Below are 17,169 nucleotides of genomic sequence, written 5' to 3' on the forward strand. Positions count from 1 at the left end.
GAAACAGGAGCGAGGCACAGATGTTGTTCATGAACAGAGTATTCAGATATTAATTTATTCTACATCTAATATCAAATAGTACAAATAATACATAACTTTGTTGCTGTGTTTGCAGCACCAGTTGTTAACAATAGATTTGAGCATAGAAATATATACAGATATAAAAAATTTATAAATCTGTCACTCTTCGAAACAATGTCTATTCAGAAGATGTCATGCCCTGGCCACTAATGAAAGTCTGTAAATGTTATTCAACTGGCAAACAAATAAAATGAGTGCATGAATATTCAAACTTAAATAAACATGTCGTTGTAGTTCTGGAGAGGGGATGCTTGGATCTCATTGGCAGCAGTATAATCATTCGTGGCAGCGCCCTTGTGCCACGGTGGCGGCTGCACGAAACAGTCGCGTAACTGGTGGCATGCGTAACTGAAAGTGCAGCCAACCAGATAAAGGCTAATACTGCAATTGCAGCAAGAACTAGTCACAAAAAGCTTTGTACTGACTAGCTGAAAAAACATACTGGAGCTCCAGAGGATTGCCATGGCATGTGTACTATTCTGAAACTTCCTGGTACATTAAAACTGCATGCTGCACCAAGGCACAAACACAGAACTTGGCCTCTTTTGAGCAGTGCTCCACTAACTGAACTATCCAGACACGCATGAGTCATGATCTACCATCACAGCTTCCCATCTGGCACACAGTATCAATCAGCCAGGAATTTTCGCACATCGAGGATGAGTCTAAATATGTGTGTGTTTTATGTAGTTTTATTTCTGTTTGTTTTCAAGCAGTCCACATCTGCAACACATGGGATTTGGCCAGACAAGAATGTGAAGCAAACCAATGAACTATATGGGTCATCAGGGGTGCTGTTATTAGGCACCAGCTGTGATCCTAGAAAACTTTGTGTATCAACAGCAGGGCACAAATAACATCTTGATCCATTATTAACATGCTGTACTGTAATTATACAATTATGGCTTAAAGAAAATTAATGTCTCGTGAACTCAAAATTCTGTACACCATAAGTTACTTGCTGTTCTGCCTTTACATGATCCAGACATGCAGCAAAGAAGGAGCTCATACACAGTCAATTACATCTGTGATAATTAATTAATTGTTTATATTTTCAGAAACTGTTAAATTCAATCACATACATGGATATCTATATGAATTTTGTCGTTTCTTAGAGAAAAAGAGTTTGTTTTCATCTTTATTTCTCCCAAGCTCTATTTCAAAGATAATTATATACATAGGACATTATTGCATTCAAGAGAATATATTTATAACAAAAGCTTAGGACAAAAATTGCCTAAGTAAGAAATGTGTCAAATATTGGAGGTGCTGAACACAGTGATAAACGCCGGTCAGAAGCATAGTCCAAACTGAGGATAAATTCACGTAAATGCAATGGTTACCATTCTTTTCACCAATAATGCCAATCAAGATTCCCATTCATACACTTCACTAGTTCTCAAATTTTACAACAATGTTGCCTTATCGAAACTATTTTCCGTGAATAAGACACTAATATCATTGCAAATTTTTTTTCTGTTTTTGTGTCACCACTGCTTCCCAACCGGACAAGCCTTGGAATTATTCAAAATTCACAATAAAGACTTACCTTGAATACAGGCAGAATTCTTAGTTGAATATTAGTGACTATATTATTAGGCAAGTGATGACGCACTGTCACACTGCCCACTAGTCGTGCACGACCAATGCCTAGATGTGGATGCACACTCAGTATATTTTCACTGTCAGTACTCCAGTGACCAGTTTTGCCATCTGGCGAGACCAAAGGCATTGAAAAACAGATTACATCCCCCAGTGTAAGGGTCCTCTGCAAGCATAAATAATACACATGATTAAACTGAAGAAGAACATGAAGAAGAAGAAGAAGAAGAAGAAGAAGAAGAAGAACAACAACAACAACAACAACTCACTCCCTGAAATTGAGAAAAAGTAAACACAAAAAACAGATGAAAAGAACCCCTCCATTCAAACTGGAAACAGTGTTATGGAGGATGTTTTGCAAATATTTGCTTAGTAACTATATTAAATGCCATGCTTACATAAATACATGTTAATGTGTGTTTGCAGATGCAGCCACACACTTGAATTTTCTAAGAATTAAGTAGAATACACAGTGGAGTTGACTTTTAACTAGTGAAAAATTATTGCTTTGGTAATACTGATTGAAATGAAGTAAATGTTACTAATGTCAAGAACAGTATACCACATTTGTCAGCTACATTAACGCTGGAGAACTACATGTGTTTGTGAAAGAAAAAAAAAATTGGAAAAGAAGTTTCAGCCAGAATTTACATGGTCTGTGATGCAATCCACACAACAGATTAGGAAGCAGATTCCCCCAAAGTGGTGTTATACAATGGTGTGTTCACACTATATGCAACCCAATGTGACCCAGACAACAAGAAGCACAGTTGTTGAGAAGTCTTCAAATAATATCATTTTTTCTTGGGCCAGTAAATGTGTTTTTAGTACAAAACTGTGTTCTCAGAGTTCAAGGCTGTCATTAGTGGATGCATAAAATCAACCAGGAGAGGATGACTGTAGGGGAATTCCATCATTCGTACAGCACCTTGAGAAAAGATCATGACAATTCTGAAATTACTTCAAAATGAGTACAGGAACATTTGATTGTATAGTGCCATCTGCTTCAAGTAGATGACAGAAGAAAACCAAACGTTTCAGAAAGGTTATTACCACTGTTCGATAATTACACATTATTAAGTAGACAACACTTTTTACTATTAGCATTTTAACCATAGTTTACAATTTAGAAAATAGCTGTAAGTGAGTTGTAATACTGTTCATGATAGTTCACTGAAATTATCAAAGTATCCATTAGCTTGGGGGTTTGGAGAAACGCTTTTAGCATGAGGATTTTCATGACTGTTAAAAGTCACTGTAGACTACTGTAATTCTTCCAAAAGAATCTGCAACATTTTAATACTACAGTTTCCTCATTATGCGCAGTAAAGTCAGTACAAAGTGATAGCTGTCATCTTGTGTCTCTAAATTTAAGAGTTGTTTCTGAATAAGCTTCAGCTTTTGTTTTTCTATGTTTAGCAGTTCTGTATTTGCACATTTCCTTTTTCTCTTCTGTCTGCCTGGCAAAGGAAAGAGTGGGGAAGAAGGCATTGAAATGATGACCTCTGAATTTTCCAACAGCCTTGAAGAGCTGGCTTCCAATGAACATATGCTGTTTTTGCCACCTGAAAAAATCTGTACATCTATAATGGCAGCCATTGACAATGTAGCATTGCCATGTAGAGAGAGGTTATGTTTCTGAAAGTAATATTATTTTTTATCTTGTATGGTGTAATATTGTCTTTCAGGAACACCAGTACTTCTTACCATGGCCAATTTGGTTGGCAAGCTGTCGTTGTTTCCAGAACAGTCTATGTGAATCATTTTCAGTTCATGGTACATTTTTCCACTTTGTCTTCACTATCTCACTGGGAAGTGTAAGAAGCGAATACATGCATAATTAAGTACACTTTGTATGGAGTACAATTTCTTTTCTTAGTGCATTAACTGCAAATCCTGTGAAGATCCTTTGCATTGTTAACCCTGTTAATTTCATTTTTTCCAGACATTTGTTGGTCAGGCTCTCTCTCCATGCTCCGTCGCACTCATTTCGGATGGGTCTAACTAATTCCTCACAATGTGTACATGAAACGCTTGCAACAATACAGAAAATTCTGGGCCCTGCAAACCTGACTTCTCTTACTATACCGTAGCTTCAAATAGGTGCACAACACATGTATGCCAACCACAATTTACCAAATGCTATAGGGCCATTGATGGCACCATATTTGGGTTCACTGTTCCTTCTCATTCTGATACAAGGTACTGGAACTGATGATAACAGCAGATTAATAAAACTGACATTGGGAGTTATGGCAAGCAATCAGATGGTGGGACATTTAGGGTTAGCGATTTGTTCAATAATACATTGAAACTCCATAAAACTGGCCACCATTGAAAGAAGTACTTGATACTTCAGTAAAAGCCACATAAATGTTCACTGGGGACGAAGCCTTTGCGCTCTTGGAAAATTTAATGCATTTGTTTCCTGGAGGGTCACCAAGTGAAGAAGATACACTTAACAAGAGGTTACAGAGGCCTAGAATGGTGATGGAACAAACATTGAGAATTATGTCCAGAAAGTGGCATCTTCTTCAATCACCATGAAAAAATCGAAAAAAATGCTTTGACAGCATACTTCTGAAATAAGCAATGAGAGTCAGAGTGGCATTCAAATACTGTACACAGCCATTAATGCAAACTTTTCTGAGGAAGAATTTATCTAATACTGTAACTATTGTGGCTATCATTTCATTATCAAAATGATAAAATTTGTACATTATTCAGGTGTAATAATGTACCAAACTTCTGTGTTATTTATGTGTAGTATTTCTGTAGTTAGTTATTTTTATTTTTTCATAGTAACTTTTTGCTCAACAATCTTCAGCTACTTCATTCCAAACTTGGCATAATGGATCACTACTGTGGTAGTATTTGTTTTTGTGATCCCAAAACACAGAACATTCATGTGCATTATTAAAGAGCGTTTTGACCTCCATCACAAGAAACTGCTCCAAACGAGCGAACAAAACACAAAATCACATGCAATTGCATTGGCATCATCCTACAGCACCACTCACCTCTTCCTGCATTCTAAATGGGCATCATGCTATTCCCTTTCAAAAAAAAAAGGGGGGTGGGAGGGGAGGAGCACTGATCATGCATCCCTTCACTTGGCTCAATTCGCATAGCATCACAGGCAACATAAATTCAGCCTAACATAAGAATAAACAACAAGGCGGTGTTTCTACTGTTAATTTGGTTTATTGCATATGAGTAGTGAGATTACTACTAGTACTGATGGCACAGCAACAAAATTCAGTAACAAGGGAAGGAAATGTTGAGTGTTCAGTCATATTAGGTGGGACTGATAAGTCTGGTAAACTTTGTACACAACAGCGATAGATTTTATTAAATAGCATAGCTTCTGGAAGCACAATTCCTGTAACAGTTTTGTTCAAACTTTCAAACAAATGTGACTTGCAGTTGTTTGATGGTGGCAGCCTTAAGTGAATGCTTTCACAGATTTCACTGAAATGGATAAAGATGGGAACCAACCACTTGTAAATCATTTTTATTTAAAAATGTGGTCTGCAGTCCATAGACAAATGGAATTGATGGAAGTTGCAACAATAATGAAGACTTTTTATTACTGGATAAATTAAATTAAATATGATAGAAGCAGTGGAGATCTGCCACATTTTCATTACCTGATTGGGGTTCCTTCTGAAGAACTAATTGCTCAAATACATGTATTGTGATAGAAGATTATCATACTAAGATTTGCATGATCACTGAGCATATCATACCAACAGGAAGATAACACCTCGAATTATGTTTTGCATATGAAGAGAGATCTTGAAGGGTTGTTTGTTCATTGTCTTCTCACCAGAAACCCTCAACAAGAAGATTGCAAAAACAGGTATGAAAAAGATGAAGCACAACGGAAAGGACTTCTTACTTCAATATGTGCCTGCAGATGAGATATGGTTCCACCTCTACCACAGGAAAAACAGTGGTCAAAGAAGAAGGAGAAGGGGACACAAAGAAGCAAAGTGTGAAAAATTATGTGAGGATTATAGCACCATCACATTAAGCTACCTCCTACCACCCAAAATTCCAACAACACTAAAATATAATTTCAATCATAAGCTATACAAGAAAAAGGATAACAAACTCCTAGCATAATGACTGTGGTAAATATGAGAAAGTTACTGTAATGAAGCAATGAAAATTACTGTAGACAAACTTACCACTGAAGGCAATATAATTTCTCCAACTGTAAGTTTAATATAGTCAGCAGAATGCTGAAACACAATGTCATCCCAGATTTTCAGCATTGTTGAGCTCTCTTGTTCAAAAGTTGCATGAACCGATCCATCTTTTGGTTTTTTGCTAAGTTGAACAAGATCAAATCTATTTGTTCTGAGTTTGATATCTGACTCAACTGTAGTAAATGTCATTCCTGTGTTATCATGGTAAGTGATGGAAAAATCTGCTGTAATGCCTTTTGGAAGCACTGAGACTGTTTCATCTTCAGCAACATGAAAAATTGGATTGAAATTTATCATCATGTAATGAATTGGTTTAACCTGAAAAATAAATAAAATTACTGTACCTAAGCACATTTCATAGTTCACCGGTAACATGGCTCATATATTAGGCATGCCAAACTATGAGTACCACATGACTGTGTCAGTTACACTTGTGTTGTTGTGACAGCTACACACAACAATTAATTGAAGTCATTTAATTGAAGTTATTGCAGAATATTTTTATTACTTAAAAATATATGTGTACAACCTGTTTCATAGTTGACCCTTTTATTAACAATTGGCCACTTACATGAATGCGAATTAATGAAGTAATATCACAAAAAAATTAAACGACAACACAGGCTTGAATAAAACAGCAAGAAATATTTTGCAAAAACTGACATTTTCAATGGAAGTCAATGACTGATAGCAAACGGTGTGATTTTTACTATCAAATGCAATCACCTTCTTATTTTCCTGACCGACCAGTTTTGACCATTGGTCATCTGTAGAACCTTGTACGGCAAACAGTGAGCTAATGATATCTTACATACAAACAAGTCATGTACTGTCAGGTTGCAAATGACTGTACTTTACAATCAAAAAATCAACAAATACATTGTTTTCCAAATAAAGAACACCACATCATGTTCAGTGAATGATGACTATTTATCACATTTTAAAATGTGGACAAGGTTAATTTGACCATTAAATGAATTAATTACCCATTGTGAGGAGCCACGGGTTGTTTGCAAGGGGTCACATGGGATGTGTTGCAATAACATTATGTTAAATAGCTACATGCCACTCATTGCAGGTTCAGAAATGACATCCTATTTCAAGATAAAATTAAAAACTTTATTGTTCATCTAGTTTCAGGTTTAGCTCATCACGGAAACTAACAGAAGACAAAATCAAGAGGACATCTTCTTTGTAAAGGGCACCACATTCATAGAAAAGAACAATTAATTGCAAAATAGTACCAATAAATCTTATCAATAAATTTCTAAAAAAAAAAGAACAGCAAAACAGATTTTGGTATGAAGCTTGCAAAAATCCAGTGTGGATTCTCATTAAATAATTGATCCAGCAGGATTCCTAATGTCATGCACTAAAAATAACATATGATAGGATATATACAATATGCCATATGTTAAAATATAAAAGTAACAAAAAAAAGAAAAATACAGATAGCACAAGTCCTCAGTCAATACAGAAAATCAAAAATTGTTTTCAAAATAAACAAAAGATACCGGAAATCATTCAGATCTACACAGCAACATGCTCACATCCTGAAAGCAAGGTAGAAGAGTTACTGAAACTGATATATGAAAGCAAATCCCACTACAGCATCATAAACACAAATTTTAATGATAAAATCAGACAAAAAGTAAAGAATGATTCTTTGATGGGGAAATTTCCGATGGGGTTGGATAAAAATATTGAAACATTGCAAGAGATGCATGCATGAACTGGAGATCCCAGCCATGATTGCAGGTTATGCTCTTGTATTTGACCGCAAAATACACCTCTGCAATGTTCTCAACATGTTACAAGTGTCAGTCATGATCAGAACAGTGTTCTGTGTAGTTGTGAGTGCATTATGTTAGAGTAAGTGAACGTGGGCAAATTGTTGGTGTTCATAGATAGGTGCTTCTGTAACCAAGGTAGCCAAATGTTTGTTGTCTAAATATTTATACTGCGTACACAGAAAGCAGAAAAACATCCTCCGTAAAAGCAAAACTGAGCAAAAATGTGTGTTGAGTGACTGTGACAGATGATCAGAGAAGAAGATTGTGTTAAAAAATGAAAACACAACAACCACAAAAGTCACAGTAGAACTGACTGTAATACTCGAAAACCCTTTCAGCACCTAAACAATTCAAAAGGGAGCTCCAAAGCAAGGAATTGCTGGGTGAGCTGGAACCCCAGAACACTCATCAGTGGAGCAAATGTTCGCAACAGGTAAACATGGTGCCAAAGCCATTAACCTTGGACTTTAGAGCAATGGAAAAATATCATTTGGTCAGGTGAGTCTTGTTTCACACTGTTTCCAACTTCTGAACTCATTTGTGTCCCAAGAATGAAACATGGAGGGGCTTCGGTGATGATTGGGGCTGTCATATCATGGATTTCCATGAGCCCAAGTTTAATGTGCACGGTTGCATTACTGCCAAGGATAATGTGACCATTTTCACTGAGCAGGTCCACTCCATGGTGGAATGTTTGTTCCCCAATGATGATGATGTGTTCCAAGATGGCAGGAGCCCTGTTCACACAGCTTGCATTGTCCAGGACTGATTTTGTGAACATGAGGATGAAGTGTCAGATCTCCCCCAGTATCATAGTCACTAGATCTCAATGTTATTGAGCCTTTGTGGTTGACTTTGGAAAGAAGGAAGAGTGATCCTCTCCACCTCTATCATTATCAGTTGAACATGCCATGATTTCATATGAAGAATGCTCTAAAAATCCAGTGAAAACCATACATGACCTGTATTTGTCTATTCTGAGACAACAGATAGCTGTTTTGAATGCCCATGGTTTTCCTATACCATATTAGGCATGGTAATGTGTTATGTTTGTGGTGTTTCCATATTTTTGTCCACCCCATGTAAATGACGGAAGTCATATGTTAGCAGAATTAGCCACAGACAAAAGTATGTTTTTCCTTAACATATATTTTGCAAATGAAAACAATTATAAAATGGACTTAGCAAGAACTAAATGGAACTAAAAATTAAATTGTAAAATAAAGGAAAGGCAACCATTCACCTGTAGCACACTGATGTGTGGTGCATAGATACATATAACGGGGCACAGTATCAACTAGCTTTCAAGACCTGCCTCTTCTTCTGGCAGAAAGAACACACATTCTCAGAGACTACAACGTAACACCCAAATGTATACTACAGTGGCCATGGAAATACTGATTATTAGATAGAACGCCTTTCATTTTGTTGTGCAGCCACTGAGTTATTTGTCTCTCTCTCTCTCTCTCTCTCTCTCTCTCTCTCTCTCTCTCTCTCTCACCCCACATTATCCCATTAAACCTTCCTTGGCTCTTACATCCTTCCCTAAGCACTCTCTACAACCATCTGTGCAGCCAAATGCAATCTAATAATCAGTGTTGTTGCTGCCATAGAAACGTACATTTGAGTGTCTCTGTGGTTGATCGCGTGTATTTTCTGCCAGAAGAAAAGCCATGACTCAAACTCCAGTTAATAGGGTGTTCTGCTACATGTGTCTGTAAGCCACGAACCAGTCTGCTAATGGTGACTGGTTGCCTTTCCTTCATTTTACATACTGTTCCATCCAGGAATTTCCATTATTTTTATAAAAATTAAACAGACTATTTTTATCAAAAAAAAAAATCTACAGCACAAACTAATTCTACACCATGATCCAACCCTAAGTCACAATAAACTCGTAAGAAGAAGAGTAAAAGTATGTACGTAGCTTCAAATAAACTCACTCATCAGACAACAAGTTAAAATGTAAATTATGAGCATTTATCCAAGAATCATTAGATGTACAAATGAAATTAAGCAACAAGTTGTTTGTAAAATGAAGGTTACACAGACCTAGATTAAATGGTCCGTTGTTTAACAAAGATACTTAGTCAAACAGCAAAAGGTATTACAGGCATGTAGAAAGTAAAACAAATGAAAATTTCTAATGGAACAAGACAATTGTTACAGAGAACGCAAGAAATACTAGCAAACAAGTATAGGAACATGATAGAAGATGCTGAATTAAACAAGAATGATGAAAGATAAGTTCTTGAAAACAGCCAGAAGTTGCACTTCATATATTTTTTATTTATGATCTGAAAATCATACTAAAACATTTCATTTCAGATACACATTCACAGGTATAATTCCACAAGAAAATAACAACATCTGAATGAATAATTCAGTCACTGCGTGAATGAAAAAACATTGTCACGAATTACAGCAACAGTGCAGCATGAAGGAGAGGGATTCTCACAGTCCAGTTGTACCTCAAGGCTAGCTGCTCAGAGAGAGAATGAATCTTATTGGCTGGTGGCAATTAATGGAGGGGGATGCACAGAATGGCTGAAACTTGACCTCCTTCCTACCTGTCATGCACTTTAATGGTCACCAACTGGTGTTGTCAACCGTGGGTGACCACTAAGAGGCAAATATTCAGTGTTTTGTGTCTCAAAATAGCGCTGACTGCTTGAAAAATGTTGTTAATTTGGCAGGATGCAACAATCTGAAAAAAATCTAAAACATAGTGCCGCGTTGGCCGCTGAGCACCTGCGAGGCTGCATGATGCAACCCACTTGGGCCGGCTCGCCATCCGGTAGAGAGACTACAGCACGCGTACGGGATAACACTCCCGCACCGGCGCTCACAGCGTCTAAGTCCGTTAGCAGCGCTCTTATGTAATGAAGGTCATGCGCTCAGTATAAAAGCGGCCAACGCAGACCAGCGGAATCATTCTGCTGTGAGCTATATCTGCAAAAGCATTGAATCACTATGCCTTGTCGACGTATGTATCGTCAACGTCACCATCGCATGCCAGTCTACAAACACATATTAAGCCTGGAGAATAAACTTGGCACAAGTGGAACTGGACAAAGTGACATATTGAATGGACTGAGCTAGACATAGTACAGGGTTACATCACCAGTTACAGTTACATTCTCAGCAAGTACACCAAGTCCTTTCATCCATACATGTATTTTTCCATCATTACTAACTTTACGACAAGAGCGGGTATACAGTGTAAAAGGCATATTACTATTTACATAACTAGGTCTAGATTGCGTCTTAGCATCTATTCCACAATGCCAGGTCTTGTAAGCGATTTTTTTCAAACTGTTGCATCCTTGAGCCCTTTTACACTGTATAACCGCTCTTGTCGTAAAGTTAGTAATGATGGAAAAATACATGTATGGATGAAAGTACTTGGTGTACTTGTTGAGAATGTAACTGTAACTGGTGATGTAACCCTGTACTATAATTATTAATAAAGTCTGATCTGTAGTGTCAGCCGCCAATCGCTAGACGTACATCTGGTGAACGGGGGCTCAAGGATGCAACAATTTGAAAAAATCTAAAACATAGTGCCGCATTTGCCGATGAGCACCTGCGAGGCTGCATGATGCAACGCACTTGGGCCGGCTCGCCAGCGGGTACGCGTGCTGCTAGAGAGACTACAGCACGCGTACGGGATAATGCTCCCACGCCGGCCCACGCAGCACCTAAGCCCGTTACCAGCGCTCTTATGAAATGAAGCTCATGCACTCAGTATAAAAGCAGCCAACGCAGACCAGCGGAATCATTCCGCTGTGAGCTATATCTGCAACAGCATTGAAGCACTATGCCTTGTCGACGTGTGTATCGTCAACATCACCATCGCATGCCAGTCTACAAACACATAATAAGCCTGGAGAATAAACTTGGCACAAATGGAACTGCACAAAGTGTCATATTGAATGGACTGATTTTTTCGGTGGATGTCAAGTTAATTTCAGTCTTGATGTTGCCACAGAGAGTACTGGAAGTGGATGGTTTACTCTTGCTATCATCCGATGTGAGAATGCCTCTCTACCTGGATTGGAATCATTCGCCAACCGAGATGTCATTGCTTACAAGACCTGGCATTGTGGAACAGATACTAAGACACAATCTAGACCTAGTTATCTATACAGGGTGTTACAAAAAGGTACAGCCAAACTTTCAGGAAACATTCCTCACACACAAAGAAAGAAAATATGTTATGTGGACATGTGTCAGGAAACGCTTACTTTCCATGTAAGAGCTCATTTTATTACTTCTCTTCAAATCACATTAATCATGGAATGGAAACACACATCAACAAAACGTACCAGCGTGACTTCAAAAACTTTGTTACAGGAAATGTTCAAAATGTCCTCCGTTAGCGAGGATACATGCATCCACCCTCCGTCACATGGAATCCCTGATGCGCTGATGCAGCCCTGGAGAATGGCGTATTGTATCACAGCCGTCCACAATACGAGCATGAAGAGTCTCTACATTTGGTACTGGGGTTGCGTAGACAAGAGCTTTCAAATGCCCCCATAAATGAAAGTCAAGAGGGTTGAGGTCAGGAGAGCATGGAGGCCATGGAATTGGTCCACCTCTACCAATCCATCGATCACCGAATCTGTTGCTCAGCGTACGAACACTTCGACTGAAATGTGCAGGAGCTCCATCATGCATGAACTACATGTTGTGTCGTACTTGTAAAGGCACATGTTCTAGCAGCACAGGTAGAGTATCCCGTATGAAATCATAATAACGTGCTCCATTGAGCGTAGGTGGAAGGACATGGGGCCCAATCAAGACATCACCAACAATGCCTGCCCAAACGTTCACAGAAAATCTGTGTTGATGACGTGATGGCACAATTGCGTGCGGATTCTTGTCAGCCCACACATGTTGATTGTGAAAATTTACAATTTGATCGCGTTGGAATGAAGCCTCATCCGTAAAGAGAACATTTGCACTGAAATGAGGATTGACACTTTGTTGGATGAACCATTCGCAGAAGTGTACCCGTGGAGGCCAATCAGATGCTGATAGTGCCTGCACACGCTGTACATGGTACGGAAACAACTGGTTCTCCCTTAGCACTCTCCATACAGTGACGTGGTCAACATTACCTTGTACAGCAGCAACTTCTCTGACGCTGACATTAGGGTTATCGTCAACTGCACGAAGAATTGCCTCGTCCATTGCAGGTGTCCTCGCCGTTCTAGGTCTTCCCCAGTCGCGAGTCATAGGCTGGAATGTTCCATGCTCCCTAAGACACCGATCAATTGCTTCGAACGTCTTCCTTTCAGGACACCTTCGTTCTGGAAATCTGTCTCGATACAAACGTACCGCACCACGGCTATTGCCCTGTGTTAATCCATACAGCAAATGGGCATCTGCCAACTCCGCATTTGTAAACATTGCACTGACTGCAAAACCACGTTCGTGATGAACACTAACCTGTTGATGCTATGTACTGATGTGCTTGATGCTAGTACTGTAGAGCAATGAGTCGCATGTCAACACAAGCACTGAAGTCAACATTACCTTCCTTCAATTGGGCCAACTGGCGGTGAATCGAGGAAGTACAGTACATACTGACGAAACTCAAATGAGCTCTAACATGGAAATTAAGCGTTACGGACACATGTCCACATAACATCTTTTCTTTATTTGTGTGCGAGGAATGTTTCCTGAAAGTTTGGCCATACCTCTTTGTAACACCCTGTATAGTAATATGGCTTTTACACTGTAAACCTGCTCTTGTTGTAAAGTTAGTAATGATGAAAAAATACATCTATGGATGAAAGGACTTTGTGTACTTGCTGAGAATGTAACAGTAACTGTGATGTAACCCTGTACTATAATTATTGATAAAGTCTGATCTGTAGTGTCAGCCGCCAATCGTTAGACGTACATCTGGTGAACGGGGGCTCAAGGATGCCACAATTTGAAAAAAATCTAAAACATAGTTCCGCGTTGGCCGCTGAATGCCTGCGAGGCTGCATGATGCAACCCACTTGGGCCGGCTCGCCAGCGGGTATGCGTGCTGCTAGAGAGACTACAGCTTCCTGAGCTCACAACCCACCTAGTCATAAAGTGATGATGCATCTAGAGTCAAAGCCTGAGATATAACTTTGAGACATGTTGCCAGACTGAGCAGTACAGGCAAGCTGTGTTGCCAGTGCCATACACAACTGGAGACACAGTATACTCTACTGAGCTGCACTGAGAACGCATGTATACTTTTGCCTCCATCGCACACTTTGATTATGTGTAGTAATTTTCTGCACTGGAAAGAGTATTGTTTGCTTGCGGTTTTTTTATCACAAATTGAAGAAGCTGATAAAGAGTCAAAATGAAACAACTTGGGAATAGGGACTTACAGACTTGGCACTAGTCCTACACCAGTAAAAGCTTCGGACTGTCAGGAACCACAAGGACAATCAATGAACAGGTGCCTTAAGTTTGGCAAAGAGAGTATAGTGTTTACTGAACGATGTTGTACATTACAGAATGTGTTCAAAATGGCTATCAACACATTTAATATAGGCAAATAATTTTCAGAGAAAATTCTGGTACACACTACAAAGTACATCAGGCATCATGTGAAGTTTATCAGATGCTGCAAGTATGCGGATAAGAAATATTCCTTCACTGGGAACTGGTGCCAAATGCATGAAGCTTTCAACTTGAACATACCAAAATTAAAAATAAAATCAATAAACTAATCAATAAATAGGTGCCAGATCAGGGGAGTGAGTGGGCCATTCAATTGCACCTCCCCTTCCAAGTCGGTGCCTGTGGTATGTGGCACTGAGTACATCACGAACTAGCACAGAAAAGTGTGCACGCGCTCTGTCTAATTGTGCTATATATTTCAACTCTTCTACCAGCTAATTCAAATTGTGCACAATTTTTTGAATCACCCTCTGTGTGTGTGTGTGTGTGTGTGTGTGTGTGTGTGTGTGTACTTGGTTGGCACGTTACTTATTCATATTTCTAATTCTAGTGAAGGAACAGAATTTGCATGCTACAGAACACCTTTTGACAAAATTCTCAAAAAAAAGAGGGGGGAGGCATTCATTACTTCATTACTTATTTATTCCAATTATGTTTCCATTTTTGCTTGTTATTGTTTTAGTGGCTAACATGATCTGTGAGTGTTGATTTGCTCACTAATTACACTACTGGCCACTGAAATTGCTACACCAAGAAGAAATGCAGATGATAATCGGGTATTCATTAGACAAATATATTATACTAGAACTGACATGTGATTATATTTTTACGCAATGTGGGAGCATAGATCTTGAGAAATCAGTACCCAGAACAACCACCCCTGGCCGTAATAACGGCCTTGATACACCTGGGCATTGAGTCAAACAGAGCTTGGATGGCGTGTACAGGTACAGCTGTCCATGCAGCTTCAACACGATACCACAGTTCATCAAGAGTAGTGACTGGCGTATTGTGACAAGCCAGTTGCTCGGCCACCGTTGACCAGACGTTTTCAATTGGTGAGAGATCTGGAGAATGTGCTGGCCATGGCAGCAGTCGAACATTTTCTGTATCCAGAAAGGCCCGTACAGGACCTGCAACATGCGGTCGTTCATTATCCTGTTGAAATGTATGGCTTCACAGGGATCAAATGAAGGGTACAGCCATGGGTCGTAACACATCTGAAATGTAACGCCCACTGTTCAAAGTGTTGAAAATGCGAAAAAGAGGTGACCGAGACGTGTAACCAATGGCACCCCATACCATCATGCCGGGTGATACACCAGTATGGCGATGACGAACACACACTTCCAATGTGCGTTCACCGCGATATCACCAAACACAGATGCGACCATCATGATGCTGTAAACAGAACCTGGATTCATCCGAAAAAATGACATTTTGTCATTCATGCACCCAGGTTCGTCGCTGAGTACACCATCACACGTGCTCCTGTCTGTGATGCAGTGTCAAGGGTAACAGCAGCCATGGTCTCCGAGCTGATAGTCCATGCTGCTGCAAATGTCGTCGAACTGTTCGTGAAGATGGTTGTTGTCTTGCAAGCGTCCCTGTCTGTTGACTCAGGGATTGAGATATGGCTGCACAGTCCATTACAGCCATGCGGATAAGATGCCTGTCATCTCGACTGCTGGTGATACGAGGCCGTTGGGATCCAGCACGGCGTTCCGTATTACCCTCCTGAACCCACTGATTCCATATTCTGCTAACAGTCACTGGATCTCGACCAACGCGAGCATCAATGTCGCAAAAACCACAATCGCGATAGGCTACAATCTGACCTTTACTAAAGTCGGAAACCTCCTTACACGAGGCATCACAACAACGTTTCACCAGGCAACACCAGTCACCTGCTGTTTGTGTATGAGAAATCGGTTGGAAACTTTCCTAATGTCAGCATGTTGTAGGTGTCGCCACCGGCGCCAACCTTGTGTGAATGCTCTGAAAAGATAATCATTTGCATATCACAGCATCTTCTTCCTGTGGATTAAATTTCGCATCTTTAGCACGTCATCTCCGTGGTGTAGCAATTTTAATGGCTAGTAGCGTACTTTCCTTATCATTGAAAGGACACTTTGTACATGAAAGTTGTCCAGTAATGTAAGACATTTTTTATTGTAATTATTCACTCTTACAATTTTCACATCCTGTTCCTTGTTGGCTGGTTCATGTCCATGTTTTATCAGATGTTCAGCAAAGGTAGAACAGCTATTTTCATATTGCTTTTATATCTAGTTTTGAAATCCTGCCTGTCATCCCCAGATATACTGATTCACATTCTTGAAATTCTACCTGGTATATACCTGCTCCTTGGTATTTACCTGGTTTGTCTATTGTTGTTTGTAAATGTTAATGGAGTATCTTTCTTGTTCTGTAAGCAAGACGTAATCCTTGTTTATTTAATATATTTGCTATTATGTGGGTTAATTTGTGTCTGTATGTTAAAGAGTGCCATTTCTCCCTGTTAGTCATTTCATTTCATGGATGTCAATGTTTTGTGTTTCTGTGTGTGCTGTTGTGTCCATATTTTTATGTGGAGTTCCGTGGTGTTTGTGTTCCCTGCTTGTTTTCATTTTTCTTTGGTTGTGGTTTGACTTTGTGGTTGAGTCTTTGTACTACATGGGTATTATAAACATTGTTTGTGGCTATGGGTTCTTTTGTTTGTAATTCCTTTTCATAATATTATTTGCTGAGTAGTATATTATTTAGTCTGTGTAAAATATGTTGCAGGGTCACTAGTTTTTGATTTTGTGGGTGGTCAGATGCGGCAGATATAACTGTCTCTTTGGCTGCTGAATTTCTGAAGACGTCAAATGTGTGCTTATTGTTATATCCAAGAAATGTACTTGCTTTTACATTTCTTTTTCCATTGTGAATTGAATATTTATATGTATACTGTTGATGTCTGTATGAAGTTTATGCATTTTTCTGTTTCTTCATCTATCATACATATTATATCATCC

The 17,169-nt window shown here is 39.1% G+C and overlaps 1 protein-coding gene across 1 annotated transcript in view; it reads right to left on the reverse strand.

Annotated features, from left to right (window-relative positions):
* Window positions 1-17,169, reverse strand: part of LOC126483815 (nuclear pore membrane glycoprotein 210) — a 260,572-nt gene that overhangs the window by 121,692 nt on the left and 121,711 nt on the right. The window contains exons 8-9 of the mRNA XM_050107008.1: window positions 5,877-6,215; window positions 1,631-1,849 (exon numbers count right to left, since the gene is read on the reverse strand). Of these exons, the coding sequence (XP_049962965.1) occupies window positions 1,631-1,849; window positions 5,877-6,215 (558 nt within the window). The remainder of the gene's footprint in view (window positions 1-1,630; window positions 1,850-5,876; window positions 6,216-17,169) is intronic.

Source organism: Schistocerca serialis, chromosome 6, assembly GCF_023864345.2.
Source record: "Schistocerca serialis cubense isolate TAMUIC-IGC-003099 chromosome 6, iqSchSeri2.2, whole genome shotgun sequence".
NCBI lineage: Eukaryota > Metazoa > Arthropoda > Insecta > Orthoptera > Acrididae > Schistocerca > Schistocerca serialis.